The 19,772-nt window shown below is 33.5% G+C and overlaps 1 protein-coding gene across 1 annotated transcript in view; it reads right to left on the reverse strand.

Annotated features, from left to right (window-relative positions):
* Positions 1-19,772, reverse strand: part of LOC103595788 (dystrophin-like) — a gene marked incomplete at its 3' end in the record, with an annotated part of 276,275 nt that overhangs the window by 214,947 nt on the left and 41,556 nt on the right. The window contains exon 6 of the mRNA XM_008579268.1: positions 16,000-16,118. Within this exon, the coding sequence (XP_008577490.1) occupies positions 16,000-16,118 (119 nt within the window). The remainder of the gene's footprint in view (positions 1-15,999; positions 16,119-19,772) is intronic.

Raw genomic sequence — 19,772 nt, forward strand, 5'->3', positions numbered from 1 at the left:
GGTCTGTATGTGGGATCCGAACCCTCGGCGGGAGCGCTGCCACGCTTCCCAAGCGGCGCACTATAGCAGTGCGCCACTGGGCCGGCCCGAGACAGATAATTTCATAGGCCATGATCTCCCTTAATAGTTAGTAATGAAAAAAGGTTTCTTTTCTCATATCTGTCCGTGTTAGATATTATTAGAAACCATAAGAACATAAAAAAAAAATCAGACCTCAACAAATATGTTTATAATATGAAATAACAAGAGGAAAAATTAAAACAAAAGACAAAGAAAGGTTTGAATTATATTTAGGCCCAGAGAAACATGCTATTCTGACAATGGTTAAATTAACAAAACACATAATCTTTCTGGGACTCAGCTGTGAAATGCAGAGACAAGCATTCAGGACAGTTGAAATGGCGAGCACTTAAGGTCTTGAAATGTATAAATATCATTATACATAATTGTGTATAAAAGGGACTGGAGGCAGAGTCAGAATGGAAGTAGGCCCAGCAGTTAGCAAGCTCTTCCTGTGGTCATGAAAAAAGATGAGAATAACTTGAACTACAGTGGTGGCTGTAAAGGTGGAAGAGAGGTATGAAAGTTTTAGTAGTGAATTCTGAAAGTATAACCTATAAGGCATCATGAAGGATTGAAATTTTAGGGATAATGGGAATTGGAGAATCAAAAATGATTTGTAGGTTTTGCTTTGAGCAACTGGCTGAATTGATGATGGCACCACTTATTGGTCTAGGGAAAACTGCAAAAAGATATCTGTATGAAGATATTTGTTCAAATGATCATTTGCTTGAGGAACATAGGATAATAAAAAGTATTGCATAAGAATTTCAGTTACAGGGCCGGCCCGGTGGCGCACTGGAGAGTGCGCCGCTTGGGAGCGCAGTGGCGCTCCCGCCGAGGGTTCAGATCCCATGTGGAGACTGGCTCCCGCTCACTGGCTGAGCGTGGTGCGGGTGCAACAACGAGGGTTGCGATCCCGTTGCCAGTCCCTGGTACGGGCGCGACACCAAGGGTTGCGATCTCGTTACCGGTCAGTAAAAAAAGACAAAAAGGAAAAAAAAAAGAACTTCAGTTACAGTTTATATTCACATACAATTTACATTAAAAGTATGTTTGAAACAACCCTTAATTTGAGTAAAATGATGGATTATTTTATTACAAGTAGTTCTAATAATTCATTTTATCCATGTTTAAAGCTGTAGAAATGACCAACTTAAAATAATTTTAGAGATTAATTTATTCTTACAAAGATTTCTGATCTAAGACTTTAATGTCAATGCAGACATGGTTGATTCATGGGGGGAAAAAGGACTATCTTGAACTCACCCATGTGTATGGAGGACAAATTAAATAATCTTTTAAATAGCCCGAGGATGGTCTCAGCCATTAAGGAGGAGAAGACTAATAAAATAACTGTTCCTACTAAATCGTTTTCTGAGTTTTATAAGTAGATGTCCTCCCTTAAATATTTTATTGGCCATATATGTTACCTTTATAGAGAAGCAGCTTTTCTGTAGCTCTCAAAAAGGTTAAGAACCTGAGGTGTATTATAGGCCAATTTTTCTTGTAAATGTTGACTTAAAATAGTTTAAAGAGTTTTTTTTTTTTTTTCATGTTAGAGGTGATTAATTGCACTGAGTTTAACTTTAAAAAATGTGCTGTTCAAACCTGTGCGGGGACACACACCTGTGTGGGTACATGTGTGGATTTACAATGACTGTTACACAAGTTAGCTCATGTGTCAGTTCTAAAGAACAACTTAAACATGAGAAAAAATATTTAGAACTTTTTATTAGAAAACACATATGAACAGACCAATGACAAACAATGAGATTGAAGCAGTAATCAGGAGTCTCCCAACAAAAAAAACCCTAGGACCGTATGACTTTACTGCTGATATCTATCAAACATTTAAAGAGGTATTAAATATCAATTCTCTTAAAACTATTCAAAAAATTTGAAACAAAGGCCATTCTCCCAAACTCCTTCTATGAGGCTAGTATCACCCTGATACCAAAACCAGACAAAGATACAATAAAAAAAGAACACTACAGGTTTTTCTTTCTTTGATGAACAGAGATGCAAAAATCCTCAATAAAATATTAGCAACACAATGAAATCCCACCATTCACAGCAACATGGATGAACTTGGAGAAAATTTTGTTAAGTGAAACAAGCCAGGCACACAAAGAGAAATACCACATGTCCTCACTCATAAGGGGGAGCTAAAAAAATAAATTAATTAAAAAGGAAGAAAGACATAAAAATCATAATAATGCATTGAGCTTTCAAAAGGCAAGAACAGAACTGAGGCCAACAGAGGTGGGAAAGTGAGAGGTGGAGAATGGGTAAGGGAGGAATCAACAAAGGGCCATGAAAAACAATTATACCCTATAATACTAAATATAATAATTATTCTGATTTAAGCATCACATATTGTACACAGGTATTGATATTCAACCCTGTACACCACAGACATGTACAATCAATTATGTTTCCAAAAGAAAAAAAAGAGAAAAAAAAAAAGACAGAACAAAACAAACAACAGTGTATACTGCTGTAAGCAAGGGATGAGGATGGAGGAGAGACTACAGTTCCTGAGCACTCGGAATGTATCAGGTTCTATGGTCCAGTATGTATGTGCTTTTTTCTTTTTTACCTCCCAACAACCATGTAAAGCAGGGATTATTATTTTCATGTTATCAATGAGGCTATGGAGCACAGGGAGGTTTAAACTGATGCAAACTGGTCAACTTAATGAAGTTTGACTTCTGTTTTGTTTTTCTTACTCTCCTGTCCCCAACATTTCTACAATGAGAACTACAAATCACTGTTGAAAGAAATTAAAGAGGACACAAAAAGATGGAAAGACATTTCACGCTCTTGGATTGAAGAACTAAAACTGTGAAAACGTCCATACTACCCAAAGCAATCTACAGATTCAATGCAATCCCCATCAAAATACCAATGACATTTTTCACAGAAAAAGAAAAACAATCATAACATTTGTATGGAACAAGAAAAGGCCCCAAATAACCAAAACAATTCTGAATAAATAAAGTCAGAGGTATAACACTACTTGACTTCAAATTACACTAAAAACCTATAGTAACCAAAACAGCATGGTACTGGCATAAAAACAAACACTCGGATCAATGGAACAGAATAGACAATGCAGAAATCAACCCACAGTCTTACAGCCAACTGATCTTTGACAAAGGCAACAAGAACATACATTGCTGAAAATACAGTCTCTTCAGTAAATGGTGCTGGGAAAACTGAACATACATATGTAGATGAAACTGGACCTGTATCTCTCATCATATACCAAAATCAATTCAAAATGGATTAAAGACTTAAATATAAGACCTGATGGAGTTTGGATGTGTTGTCCCCTCCAAAACTCATGTGGAAATTTGATCTCCAATGTGGCAGGGTTGGAAAGTGATTGAGTCATGGCAGCGGATCCCTCATGAATGGATTAATGCTCTCCCTGGAGGAGGGGGAATTAATGAGTGAGTTCTCGCTCTATTAGTTCCCCTCGAGAGCTCACTGCTTAAAAAGACCCTGGCACCTTCTCTCTCTCTCTTACTTCCTCTCTCTTGCTTCCTCTCGCCATGTGATCTGTTTGTACCCGCCGGCTGTCTGCCACTTTTGCCATGAGTAGAAACAGCCTGAGGCCCGTGCCAGATGCAACTGTCACAGAATTGTAAGCCAAATAAACCTCTTTTCCTTATAAGATACACAGTCTCAGGTATTCTGTTATAGCAACACAAAATGGACTAAAACAAGACCTGAAACTATGAAACTCCTAAAAGAACACATAGGGGAAATACTTCAGGAAGTAGGACCAGGCAAAGACTTTATGAATACGACCCCCAAAGTATAGGTAACAAAAGGAAAAATAAACAAGTAGGATTATATCGAACTAAAAAGCTTCTGCACAGCAAAAGAAACAATTAACAGAGCTAAAATACAACTTACGGAGTGGGAGAAAATATTTGCAATCTATGTATCTGACAAAGGATTAATATCCAGGATATACAAGGGACTCAAACAACTTAACAGTAGAAAAAACAAATAACCTGATTTAAAAATGTGCAAAGAAGCTGAATAGGCATTTCTCAAAGGAAGGTATACGAATGGACAACAAATATAAGAAAAAATGGTCAACATCACTCAGCTTCATGGAAATGCAAATCAAAACCACATTCAGATATCACCTCACGCCAGTTAGACTGGCCATTATTAAAAAGACCAAGAATAACAAATGCTGGCAAGGATGTGGAGAAAGGAGAACCTTCCTCCACTGTTGGTGGGACTGTAAATTGGTGCAGCCATTATGGAAAATGCTATGAAGGTTACTCAAACAACTATGGATAGAACTGCCATACGATCCAGTAATTCCACTGCTGGGTATATACTGTCCAAAATGGAAATCATCATGTCGAAGGGATTCCTGCACTCCCATGTTTATCGTAGCTTAATTTACAATAGCCAAGATTTGGAACCAACCTAAATATCCATTGTTGGACGTCTGGATAAGGAAAATGTGCTATATATACAAAATGGAACACTTCTCTGCCATTAAAAAATAATGAAATACTGCCATTCGCAGCAACATGGATGAACTTAGAGAAAATTACATTAAAGTGAAGTAAGCCAGGCATAGAAAGAGATATAGTGCATGTCTTCACTCATACGTGGGGGGGTGGGGGGAGAAAGAAAGAAAGAAAGAAAGAAGGAAACCTTTAACAATCACAATAATATGGTGAACTTTCAAAAGGAAAGAACAGAAGTGAAGCCAACAGAGGCGAGAAATGGGGAGATGGAGGGTGGGTAAGGGAGGAATCGATAAAGGGCCCCCAAAGACAATTATACTGTATAATATTCAATATACTAATTATCCTGATTTGAGCATCACATATTGCACACAGGTATTGATATTCAACTCTGTACACCACAGATATGTACAATCAATTACGTTTCAATAAAAAAAAACTTTATATGTTAAACAGAAATCAATGATGCCCAAACCTTATTCAACCTCGTGATGAAATTTACCATTTAAAAAAATCAATGGACATTAAGAAAACCAAGGAAATAGAACAGCCGGCTAGATTCCTGCTCCCAAATCATCTTCATTGTTTATTTATAGATTTATACATTTAAATCTGGCAAATAAATTTAAGGGATGAAGAATAAAGACTATTGCATGGATCCAGTGAGTTTTGCTTCATTTCACATCCCATCCAAAAAATTATGATGCATCCACATTTTCACTTGACAAAAACATTTAGACATTTATTAGAAGGAATGCTATTCTCAAACATGCTCCATACTTTTTAAAATGTTTTACTATTATTTAAATTAATTTGTGATTAGATCACATTCTCTCTTACATAACAGTTACCTTTGTAATTGCTAGTTTGCTCATATTGAATTTTCAATTTCTGGGTAAGTTCCATAACTTTTTCTTTTTTATGCACTCTGAATATGTAGTACTATTTCTACATAATGTGTCAATCAATAGGTGTTTGATTAATTAAAATGTATTTCTACTCAATAAACTAATGACACCAAGGCAAAGAATTTTAAAATGCTTATTTAGGGCCGGCCCGGTGGCGCACTGCTACAGTGCGCCGCTTAGGAGAGTGGCGGCACTCCCACCGAGGGTTCGGATCCCACATACAGACCGGCTGCTCACTGGCTGAGCGAGGTGCGGGCGCAACACCGAGGGTTGCAATCCCGTTGCCGGTCCCGGGCCGGTACGAGCGCGACACTGAAGGTTGCGATCCGTTGCCGGTCACGAAAAAAGACAAAAAGGAAAAAAAAATTAAAAAAATAAAATGCTTATTTAGTGTCTGAAAAAAAATACAATGTCAAAATTAGAAATAGGGGCTCCAGAATTTCTAGTTTATCAATGAAGTGGTTAAATCCATCTACTGGAAAAAATATTCAAGTCTACATAGCCTCCAGCCCAAAGACTGGTGCTCTATAAAATCATTATTATTTTTCTTTATTTTTTAAACTTGCCTATATTCATTCAGCAGAGTACAAGGCACTTATATTAGGTAAAGCAGTATTGCTCTATAATAATGATGGAATTGGCTTACATAAGTAACCCATATTTAGGCTCTGACAATAGATTATAATTTAAATTTTTTTATTGCATCCGCAAAATTAAAGTTCTCTAAATTACTATGGTTATTTAGTGCCTCATGATCAGTCTAAAGAAAGATTACTTTAAACAGATGAGAATATTCTTTTAAGTTCTGTTTCCCTTGACTGTCATTTTTCTCTCTAGTATATATTAAAATTAAGGTGAAGAAGGACGAGTGAAGGGTGTTATTTTTTTTCTTTTGTAATATTTTTGTTTAGATTTTCACTTACTATGAATACACAAATATTACATTTTAATAGAAAATTTATATCATACATTACTGAAATCTTGTTGCGACTAATATTTTTAAACCAGCAGACTTATTAGTTTATAAAAACTTAAAGATTGTTTATCACTTAGTTCCTTAATATTCCATATTTTGTGATTAATATTTTCTCATTTTTCACATGCAGTTCTTATAAGTTTTGGTGGGGAAAAATTGGAGATGTCATAGTGTAGAAAAAATTCATTTAAATTATTTTATTTTTATCCAGGAGCTTATATCTTACTCATTTTTATATTTGTTTGCTATATTTTCAAATGTGTGATATTTACCCTTACTTTCAGTCTACACCAAGTTTCTTCAGGTACCCAAGTGCCCAATGATTGTTATCTTCTTACACTGGTCTTTCCTCACTTACCGATATTAATACTCAGGCTCCTTTCTATTAATAAACTACAACAATATCATGGTCTGCTATTATATTTTAGCTGAATGAGGTGCATTTATGAAGGGCCTCACCACACACACACACACACACACACACACACACACACAATTTTGTCTTATATGACTAGAATGGTATTGAATATGGGTGGGGAAATGAAGGTGCAGTGTCTTTGTGTCAAATGGCCCTCACTGAACTTGGCTCTTGTCCTTAGCAGTCACAGGGACTCCATTTGGATGAGGGTCAAATGAAGATGTGTATGTTTGTTGCTTCTGGGCCATCCAATGAGATAAAGACTCCATGTCAGTGTATCTCCAGACTTGTTTGCTTCCATACAGTTAAAAAGATACAGTATTAGATTAAATTCTATTGCATCTGCGAGTACAATTACCAACTTGATCCCCTCGCAACTACAGTGGTAGTGTAGACTCCAAAGTCCATTGTGTCCTGTCACTAAAGGTCACATATCTGGCTGAAATTCAAAGTGTTTAACGCAAGTAATGGCCTGTGATCAAAGCCAACATATTGTGGCATTACTATCAGAGATCATGATGTTAACTAAGCCATTTGCTTATTTTAATCTGTTCTATTTTAAATTCATTTATAAGATCACAAACTTATACTCTGAAAACAATTATTTTACTTCCATTTTTAATTTTGTTTTTATTTTTCCTTTACTATCCCTTAGTTGTTATTAAAAATTCCTCTGGAATCAGAGGTCTTTAGCAGTTGTGCCAATGAAAGACATTTTTACTGGCTGAGAAAGGCATCATCAAACACCTGATAACAGGTTACAATGATATTAATTAGGATCACGGTGAGAGAGGAAGAAAGAAAGGGAAAAATAATAAAAGAACAAAGAGAGACCACCTCTGCACACAGCTCCTCTCACCTGGAAAACCTTTTGGTGAAATCAGTGTGTGAGTGAGAACACTGTTCTATCATCAACATGTCTGTGAAGTAATAACCAGGAGTAGGGATAGAGAGAAAAGGAGAGAGAACTGTGCAGACAGGAGATAAGGCAAGTCCCTTAATCCTGAAGAGAATGTTTTAGTGGCCAGTCTTGTGTGACAGCTACTCTATTTCTATTTGATCTGGTGGATGAACCATTTCTCATTAACGACGGGAATTTTAGCAATAGCAATGCTCCAGTAACTGAAGATTTGAACAGCGGTCACTTCGTGAGGAAGAAAAATCTAAAGGTCTGAACAAAGTTTGGGACAACAGATTCTGGGTTTTAGCCTCTAAAATTGGCACATCTCATGGAAACAATGGTTCTGTTGTTGTTTTTAACTTAGCTGTATGATGTTTTCTCTTGGTAAGTTCTTAATAATTGCTGGTATCAGAGCCCCCCCCCCTCAGACCAATGAAATAATCATAAAATCAGCTCCAATCCCAATGTTTTCATAAAGTTCCCCCAGGTGATTTCATTGGACAGTCTTTTGAAGTAACATGGACTTTGAGAAGAAATAAACCTGGATATGCTTCCAGCTCACTTATTTATTGGTCCTGTGATCTTGGTTTAAATAAAGCTCTCTAAGCTTCAGTTTTTCTATCTATAAAAATAAGGATAAACTGTCCTAAAATTATTGTGTATAAGAAATAGGATAAAATATGTGAATTACCTAGAACATGGCTGTCAAACTTATATTTTAGTTATATTTTACCAAAGGAAATTTTGTATATTTAAGTTTATATCACCAGTGATAAATTAGAAAAAATATTCTTATGAGAAAACTACTTCAATTTGAAGTAAAAGTCTCTTCAGCAATACTGAAATCTCAAAAGAATGATATTATGGAGCAATTGATAATAAAAAGTAAAAACACTGGGTTTCAACCGCCATGTTTAATTTTATAATATATAATATTCCCAGTCACTTAATAGCTATTATCAGTTCTCTCATCTGTCAAATGGATATCATATGACCCACTAACCCCAAAAGTTTGCCATAACGATAAAGCTAGGAGAATAGTTTATTATTTATAAATATAATCTCAAGACAACTGCAAAGCTCTGGTCTCCTTCTAGAAGAATAAAATCCTACTGTTATGAGAATTAAATTACTCTGTTATAAAAATTGAATGACATCAACCAAGACCCTAGTTCATTATTATTTTACCCAAATGTTAGTGTAAACCAATATATTTTCATCTTGTGTTTCATGTTCATGCATTTTTATAGAGAGAGATTAATTGAAAACCATATGCAGTAACCTGATATCTACTTTCCAAGTACTCATTTTTGAGGTTTTAAGATCATCATTTGTAGGTTTTGTGTTATCTCTCATACTTGCTTATCAAACACAGTTAATTCCACTTTGAAGACAGTGAAATGAATAAAAATGTCCCAACTATGAGCCTCACATGCTTTACTTTCAAACATTACCATTGACTTAATTAAAACCATAGAGAAACTTTTAACTATTTATGTCATTTTATTCTCATTTTTCTATCCTTAATTTAATATTCAAAAAGCTTTTCCTTAAATCAACAACCTTCTGTTATAATAAATATAGAGATCAGCTATGGAACACATTAATGATTCAAACTTACTAATATCTCACTTATTCTTTATAACAGTTTTATTAAAATCAATAACAAATATTTTTTCTAATATATTTTCCTTCACAGTTTTATGAAGTCCTTGTGATGATATACCTGAAGACATAAACCACAAAATATCTACTATGTCATAGAGTATTGAAACCTAGTGACTGCAGTTCCAATTACTGAAATAATATATACATGTCCTGTCATTCATTCAAAAATCATTGGGACTATAAATGTCTAGGATGTTATTTTTCCCACACTTAAAAAAGTTGTAAAAAAAAAAAAATACCAGTAAGGTAATTGAAAAGAGATTCTAATTATCTATGTAAAGATTGTATTCGAATGTTTCTGAACAAATTTGGTATAGAACCTCAACCACCATGCAATTCTTAAACCATGTGATTAGATTATAATTAATTATTTAAATTTCCCAATTCTGTGGGAAATTCTATTGTTTACCTATAGCATATTCATTTTATTGTAACAAATCAATCATCTTCTAGGAGAGCTAAAAAATATAATTGGCTGTTACCATGAAGTCAAAATTGTGACAAATCATAAAACAACATGAAAGATTAGTAGAAAATATGAAATTTTAGTATAAAGGGTAAAATCAGGCCATGCACATACAGATATTGTATTTAGCGTTTTGCAGGTCTCCTAGTTTTCTAAGTGGGAAATTTGAGACAGTTACATCCAATTATATCAGTCATCCAAACAACTGAAATAGATAAGAATTACAAGAACAGCTTCAATTTATTAGTGATTGGTTCAAATTGTCCTGAAAATATTCAGCTTTTCAATGATATTTGAACTGAGAATAATGTGGAAGACAGGACATCAAAAGGAGATAGTAAATTCTCTCTCTCTCTCTCTCTCTCTCTCTCTCTCTCTCTCTCTCTCTCATATGACTTTTTTGGCTTTACAGGCTACTGGGAAATACAATCAGCCCTGTGTATCCATGGGTTCTGCACCTGAAAATTCAACCAACCCCAGATCAAAAAACTCATAAAATCTAACATTACAATAATAAAATAATACAGATAAAAACAATACTGTGTAACAACTATTTATACAACATTTACATTGTACTAGATATTATCAGTTATCCAAAGATGATTTAAAGTACACAGAGGATATGTGTAGGTTATATGCAAAAGCTACACCATTAAATATCAGGGACTTGAGCATCCACAGATTTTGGTATCTGTTGGGTCCGGGAACCAACTTCCTATTTATACTGAGGGACGACTGTATGTGTGAACATATTTATCTCTTTTAATTTCTATTGTGACAAGAAGTTTAAAAGTTTTTCATCAGGAAACAGGAGATTGCTAAATTAATATCTTAATGTTCCTATAATAATCTGTATCACAATATTAATATGATATTTGTATCCTCATGTTTATATAGATATAAATTTATATGAATATAAGTATAAAACAAATGTTTTATTTGTTTTCTATTATTGGTAACTTTTTACCCATGTAGAAAGTTTTTATTTCTTTATCTTGCTATGTAATACTTTCATGTGCAAAGCACTCATTTTCCCTTAAAGATTTATTTTCTATAGTAGCAATGATGGATCTAAGGATACCTCCAGATACTCTGGTATAGTCTTCTTTATCTCAACTGTATTAAAGTATATTAAAGTGGCAGTCAATACTCAAAGCTAGTTATGTGATATGTCTGGTGATGGATAAAAGAAGTGTAAAAAAATAAGTTAAGGACAAAACCTAAAAATAGTCAAGGTATTCTAATAAGTACCCTTGCTGCAATGATATACCATCTAGGAATTTAATCACATTTCTCTGGATTTCTACATGGGCCATCAGTTTTTCTAAAGCCTCATTATATAACGATGCTAGTCTCTGCTCTAAGCAATGCTAATAAAAGTATACATTTAAATTATTTAACATAGTGTTTTCTAAATCCCTTTGCTAAGGTTGTACGGAATATACATTAAGGAAATGAGATAGCAATGCTGAATCTACTAATGTACCTCTTTCCTTTGCTAATACAATAATGCCATCTCTAATTTGTTCATTTCAACTGCAATCCACTGAATTTCAAAATTAAAGAAATATTTTCATTATTATAACATTTAACAGTATTAAAACATATAATTTGGTTTTAACGATCAAATGTTAATGTTTCTTTTAAAAACAAACCCTGGAAAAAGTTGTCTCCTGCTAATATAATAAAAACATTATTTTGCTATTACCATATCTGCATAAGCAGATGATGATACCTTTTATTTTCCATAGCAGAGTAACATAACAGACTAAAACCTGTTCTTCCAAGAAACTCAGAATTTAGGTTTAGATAACAACTTTTAACATCTCTAATAACTCTTTGCCAGAGATAATTATATAAATCAATAATACAAAAAAGTATTTTTGCATACAAAGCAATATATACTTTGTATAGGTTACTTTGTCATCAAGAAGGCAATGGCCTTTTTTATTTACATATGTACTATTGACATATTTTTACAAATATAGAGAAAAAAGAACATTTTCCACTGCCAAGAGTTTGGCTCTAAAGAATCTGAGATATTGACAGTAATAATTTGTAGTTGAAATGCTCTACATAGAAGGAATATCAATATATTCCAACCTCATTATATTTTCTGAAAACAAAGGTATTCTACAATGGGTTTTAGGGAAAGAATGTCAATCTAAATGATATGAAATGAGTGTCTGTGTTTATAAAAATCTTAGTTATTTAAGTTAATGTCAATGCTTCTGAGTTGGTATTTCACCCTTTCAATTTTAACTTATGTCAACTACTTATTAACATTTTTTGCCATTATGATATCAAAATGTGATTATTGGAACAAAGATGGAAGAAAATAAACATAGACCTTGCTCAAACAATTGATATCAAACCCCAAAGAAGAGGTCTTAAAGATATCCTTCTCTTTTATAGCGAATGCTATGTATCTTTCTTTGATTATTTTTCTTTTCTTTTCTTTCTTTTTTTTTTTTTTTTTAGATACTGAAACCAGCATGCATGCAAAGTTAAGTCTGAAGCCATCTACTTCAGGAGAAAACGTTTCCAATAGGCAGAGCTAATTCTCGGAAAACAAGACTCTAAAAACAACTGAATAGTGATGCAGGGGCTAGCCAAGCAGAAAATAGAATCTGTGTCACCATCCTCATGAAGTCAGAATGAAGTGGATTAAAACCAAACTCTAATCGGTTTGTAAATGTCATTTTGAGGATACAAAACTTCTCCCAAGTCCTAGTGTTTTTTCTTTGTTAGTTAAATTTGACTGTCATCATTCATTTGAAAGTTACCCTGGTAAAAAGTAAGGGCATTTCCATGTCATATTGCATATCACAAATGGAAATGGCTTTCTGCAGTAAAATGCAAAAGTCATCTAGAATAGGCATGTTTTATCCCTGATTTTTTTGATTCCTTTAAAGAAAACATCTTCACTTTGTTATTCACAAGGAAATGCTGACAAAGCACTCTCTTAATAGAGTTTTTTTTTGTTGTTGTTGCTTTTCTTTTTGCATTTTTGTGGATTGAGAAACAAACCAATTTGTTTGAAACTCGGGGAAGCAAACAATGTATATGAAAACCACAATGCATGTACAATATATATAAAGAAATCATGATAGGAAGTGAATTTTCTGATCACAATAGCATATATTTTGAAGGTCTTTTATATCTGTGAACATAAAGATGCATAAATTATTAAATAATTTTGCCTTAGATGTACTTATTTTTGCATATGTTAACATTTAAACACACTAGACATAGCTCCTGAAATTGCTTATGCTAATGCCTACTGCTACTAATTTTAAAAGGCAATTCCACTTAAAATCAAACCTCAGGCCTCAAAACACCAGTTAAAGCCAAACAAAGCATAACAAAGTCTACATAGGCAGGACATAAAAATCTCCAACATTTGACATTTTAAACAATAAATCAACCCAATCAACAAAGCATACGTTTAAAATTCTAAAAACATTATTTGGCAAATGTTGCTTTAGTCCCTCAATAATAAAAATCTTCCCAAACATAAAACAAACTGTTTCATTAACCTCCTAAGGGACATAAAAGATAGGAAATAAAAATTGCTTTAGAGAATAGCTGATATAGTCACGCATAAGCTACATAACCAATATTTGGTTAAATAAAAAATGCGAACTTCTCAAAGGCAATTACTATATGGGGCATGAAAAAAGTCCATGAATCTCCTTTGTTAGATCCATTGAAGAGAGTTTCTAAGTCTGAGATTTCAAGAGAAGGCATTCTGTCTTTTGTGACTAACAAATTAGTAAATAAAAATCCTTATGATTTAGTTAGTATTTGTTTTTTATATTAATCACCATTGATATATTTTGAAAAATACTGAGCAATAATTTTAAATGCATATTTTGGTATTTCCCTAATACACTGACATGAACTGGCAGATACCTAAAAATATAACATAATCTTTATGCTGAATCCTCATCTATTGACAGTCATGAGTAACTTTCATAAACCATTTTTAGGAGACAGAATGCTCTTTGAATTGGTAGTCCACACAGAAAGGGTTTTCAGATCTAAGACTTTACTGGCAAAATGAGACCATAACCTGTGGTTGAATCTCTATTAATCAACCTATATTTCATATTATTTTTGCTTAATTTTGAAAGCTTCAAGTTTGAGATATTATATTGGTGTTTCTGTAGGCTATGTGATGTGTATTTTGAAATATGCTTTCAGTTTAGGAGAGCATAGAGAGTTAGATATATCAGGCTCTTTTATACTATAAAATATATTTCTCATGTAACTACCTTTCTCTGATTAAAAGCTCATCAATCTAATTTTTGATCATGATGTGGATACTCATCTAGATACCCCTATTCCATTGATCCAAAGGAGCATTTAGAGATCAAAAGATATATTATCACTTAAGAAAAAGATCTATTTTGAACCTAGTCTTACTCTTTTATGGAAGGATAGAGCATACACAAGAATAAATACAGCCTGTATCTCAGATAATAGGAACTGACCACCATATGTGGATTTAATGACAATCAAAAACATACTAGCAGGCTTATCCTTCAAATCTGTACACTGTAGCTCTTATCCTTGGGGCCTGAAGTCCCTATTTTCATTATGTCTGTACTCTCTACCTCACTGCAGTAAGATAAAAAATATGTAAATCAGTACTAGGTGTCAACAGTGAGGTGACCCTCCTCTATGATGCAAAATAAGGACATACAATTAATACAATTTCTCCCTTAGAGCTAAAAACTGGGGCAGGAGGGATCATTTACATAAGCAGCAAAAAGGGGTTACAGGAGCCAGTGCTTAGCCATGCATTAATCCAAAGCAGAGGAAACATTCCTAATGAACTTAATCTGATTTCAACCTCACAAACTCACATTTCTGTTGCTATAATTCGCCTTCCCAAGTACATTTGCTTACCAAGAGCATATTGGTCAATTAGCTATGAGTATTCTGATTCTTGTGATAAATATCTCATTTAAAATTACTGAATTTCCATTCTGATTTATATGTCATTTTGTTAGCTTGTTTAAATTTACTCCCCCCTTCCCCCAATATGGATCTGCTAGATGAGCTGAGGCAATCAGGTTTCTGTAACACTGAAGACTAGATTCCAGTTGAAAATGAATTCACCAGCAAAAGGCCACCTTCTGAGTCATTTCTCAGCTTTGCCTGATGGGACCTACTGTCACCACTACTCAAGGATCTCCTGTTTTGGAATTGATTCAATATTCCAAAGACCATCGAATTATCACCTTCTACCAAAATATAAGCTTCTATTATATTGCAGATATAAATCCCACTGACTCTGCCTCTCCATCTTCTTGTTTTAGAGTGAGGAAAGGTCTCAAAAAAGTGAGAACAGAGTCTGCAATTTCAAAGAAGTTGGCACACAAAAAAATGCCTCATAGGCTAGAAGAAGAGCAGAGGTCAGAATGTCATTATCCCTTTAATTCACGTATCTGGAAGGTTAGTATCCCACATTCGTAAGATAGCACCAGAAACGAGAATGAAAGTAATTTAAGTGTAATATAACAAAAATATATATACAGTGCTGCCTGTCAACTAAAGAAGTAAAAAATGAATAACAATCTAATAGAATAGCTCCCCAGAGTCCCAAATTATAACAAAAGCATTGCCAGGAATAGATTTCCTGATTTAAATAGTAAACCATGTTGCCTTTTATAGAGTACATGAATGAAACTGGCAAGGGTAGCTAATTAATTATAGCTGATTAGTCTATCAAATCTCTTGTTAGACTAAGCAAAACATTAACACTTTTTATAATTATTTGGAGTCAATGTACTTCAAATGCAGTAATGCTCTATCTGTAAGGCATATACATTTTAAAAGCTTCATTTTTCCCCCCAGTTTTGTATTTCAGTTTTAGATATTAGTACTTTGAGAACTAAAGTCAAATAGGACAATTAATAATACATTGCAAGAAGACACAGTATTTTAAAAATTCTTGTAATATAGAAAAACATAAGATACATAGTTTTCTATTTTGTGTTTAGTATGTAAAAATGTCAGGTCTGAGACAAAAAAAAAAAAAGCACTTTAAACTGTACTAAAAATGGTGGTAGGCTAGAAATGCACCAACCTTCAGGATCAAGTAGTTTCTCTATGCCTAACTGATATTTGGCGATGTTGAATGCATGCTCCAGTCGTTGTGTGGCTGACTGCTGGCAAACCACACTATTCCAATCAAACAGGTCTGGCCTGAAACACATACATACACACACAAAGAAAAACATAAATCAATTTAGAATGTTCCATGGAATTTTGATTGAAAATCCATTCCTATAATCCTTAAGAGTTGAATGTTTTTCATTAGCCCTCAATAAAATTTCTAATTTAAAATTTCTAAACATCCTGACATTGTCTACCTTAAATATATATAACTTTTACGTGTCAATTATACCTCAATAAAGCTGGGGGTAAAAAAGAGAATCCTGAAGAAAAGAGAGAAGAATTTATTCTACTTTATCTAAGTAACAAAAATGTGTTAATCTCATCCATTCTGATGGCTTTGAATACCAAGCATTTATTGGCAACTCTCAATTATATAAGCCTACCATAGACCTCTTCCCTGAACCCTAGACTAGATTCATCTGCCTACTCAACATCTCCAGTTAGTCATCACAAGATTCCTGTGTCTAAAACAGAGCTACTGATATTCATCCTCACCACAGTCCCCAAAACCCACCTACTTCTCTTGCAGGTTTCCATTCCTCAAAAATCAACAACAAATTCAAACTTGCAGTTGCCCAGAGAAAAACCCTTAGTCATCCGTGATGACCCTTCCTCTCTCGTACAACAATGAGTTGAAAATGTATTCAGAATTTGACCACTTCTCACTATCCTCACCCTAGTCCAAAATACCATTTTATCTTGCATGGATTATTGCAATAGCCTCCTTACTGCTCCCTCTTCTCACACCCTTGCCCATGTTAATCTATTCTCAGCAGGGCAGCCAGAGTGATCTCTTAAAATATGTGTCATCATATCCTTCTTTTTAAATCGGTGCTATAAGGGGAGTAAATATCATACATTCAACTGTGATCTACAAGGCCAAGATCTAACACAGTCTGGCTCCCCATTGACTCTGATTTTATTTCCTGCATCTCTTCTCGTATTCCACAACAGGCGAGACAGTTTTCTACATTCGAATTTGCTGTTTCCTCTGCCTGGAATTCTCTTCTCCCATATATGGACATGGCTCATTCCTCCACTTCCTTTAGATCTTTCCTCAAAAATTACATCATGAGTGAGTTCATCCCACGCCAATCCCTATCTAAAATTGCATGTCCCAAATCAAATTTATACATACAAATTTTACTTCCCCTTAATACTTTGTATTATTCTCAATAGCTCTTAATACTATTTAACATATTTTATAATTTAATTAATCATCTTTCTATCTGTCTCTCCCTCTAGAATGTAGAATATAAAATTTTGCCAATTTTATTCACTGCTTGAAACTCAGTCTAATACATAGTAGGGGCACAATAAATATCTGTCAACTACATGAGAGAATAGATGAGCACATACTACATGTATATCATTTTCTTTGATAATAGAGAAAACACAAAAGAGTACAAGATGCAGTTCTCATCCTATAAGGATTCTAAATCTAATAAGGAAGAAAAATACATATATTATAATAAGTTGATTAAAATCTAAATGTGAAAAAATATGGCAAATAAAATATAAGGTTTTCTGAAATCTGAAGAAAGTTTTTTGAGGCTTAAGGGAATCTTAAATAGTGGCTTGGGTTTGGATTAAGAAAAATATCTGTGAATAGAATTCTAAGTTTTGTGAATATTAGAGAATCAAAGTTCTTAGGGAAGGAAAAAGCAGAACATGTCAGGTAATGAAGACCTTATAGGCCTGCCTCCAAATGATGGAAGATATGGTTAGGAGAGGGGATTGGGATGAGTTTCATAAGGCCTTGGCTGTTAAGGAATTAAAATTCATCCCAACAACATTGAAAATCATTAGCAAAGTGCTTCTTCACCTTCTCTTGATCACAGACACCTTTGAGAATCTGATGAGACTTACGAAACTCCTACCCACATATATACCTATCCACATGTGTAAATAGAATTTGCATACAATTTCAGGACATTTGGGTCTGTCAATAGACTCCTGCTTAAGAACTCATGCAAGAGAAGTTACAAGGGTAGGTTTCTAAGACCATAATTCAAAATAAAAATACAAATGTATATCTCATTTGTTTCTCATTTCCTTGCTTTAATTGCTCCTACCCTGATTAATACACCAGAATTTTGTACACTTACTAGGAAAATCTAAACTATACTCCAAATTACCCCAAAGAGCTAACATACAATCTTTTGGAGCCTAAAATATTTATAAATTGGGAAATGACTCTAGTGGTGGAAAGAACAAAAGAAATAAAAATTAAATTATAGACTATATGTGAAAGTTTTAATTTCACCATGCAACCTCTGTCCCGTCTTCATTTCTTTGTCTCTAGACAATGAGAATAGAAAAAATATATATATAAGTGGGAGCATATGGGAAACTAGCTTTCTCACCTACAGTACAGTAAACAAAGTTAAATGAGTATGATGAAAAAAAACAAATAGAACTTCTGCATTCTAACCTTGTTTCTTCCTCTCCTTCCCCTTCTCCTTTGCTACTAACTAACCACCTAAGTGTAAGGTAATCTTTCCTAGTCATGTAATTTTTTTAGCTTCAGCATTCTCATTTAAGAAAGGACTGTATTGAATGGCCTTTGAGGTCACTTGTGTCATTAAAAATAAATTTGTTTTAAGTAATCACAATTACTTAACATTTTAAATATCTATGGTTTTCAAATGCATAAAAATTGTAACACTAAACAACTGTAGAGGAAAGACACAGAGCTTTGTATGCTACCCTAGATCATAATTTATAAATAAAAACATGCAACCAAGGATCACCAGGCTTTTAAGGAAATCAACATCATGACTAAGACAGCATAAATTCAAATCCTGGCTCTACCACATATTAGTCAAATGTTTTTAGGTAGATCACATAACCTCTCTGTGCCTCATTTTCCCAATCTGTAAAATGGGGATAATGATAATATCTATGTCATGTGAAATAGATGGGCTATTTTACTTAGAACAGTGTCTACAAAATAATAATTGTTTAAAAACATTAGCTTCTATTACTTTGTTCTAAAGTTAATTACACTCACATTTATATAAGAAAAGTAATGTATTATCAATTTCCAGAATCAATCCAAGAACACTTACCCTTTTAGAACAGATATAAATGTTGGAAATGTTAGTGCAAGAATAATGATATAACGAAATGGGAGGTGGAGAAGAGGAGAAAGTAAAAATAAGTGTGGTTATTTCCTTATCCTTCATATCAGATAACAGTTTCTTCCTAAATTTTATGAGAATAAGACAAAACAGTTACACTCATATTATTTAAAGTAATAAAGGTAAAGTTATGAGTAAAATTATTATAATGTAAGTAATAGGATTAGAAAATAGCTGGGATGAGAGGTAACATCTATGGGCTTCATATTAAGGAGTAAATACTTATACTATCAGAAATCAATTTATTGAGAAATAAAAACATGTAATACATATTACGATAACCATCAGAAAAAAAGTAGAAGTAGCAGATAGTAACTGTATTTAAGAACTGGAATATGATGGGATAAGTTTGGAGTCATAAAGACATATATTTTGTTTTTGTTTTAGTTTTTGTTTTTTTGCCCCTGGCTCTGATGTCTGATATTTTTAAACTATCTTCTGTGTTAATAAATTAAAATAAGGAATTAGAAAGAGAATTTAGTTTCAACTTTATAGTTATTATAATTCTATCTAAATATTTTGAGCATATTGCTAATCA

The sequence above is a fragment of the Galeopterus variegatus genome, unplaced genomic scaffold (genome assembly GCF_000696425.1).
Source record: "Galeopterus variegatus unplaced genomic scaffold, G_variegatus-3.0.2 Scaffold1846, whole genome shotgun sequence".
NCBI lineage: Eukaryota > Metazoa > Chordata > Mammalia > Dermoptera > Cynocephalidae > Galeopterus > Galeopterus variegatus.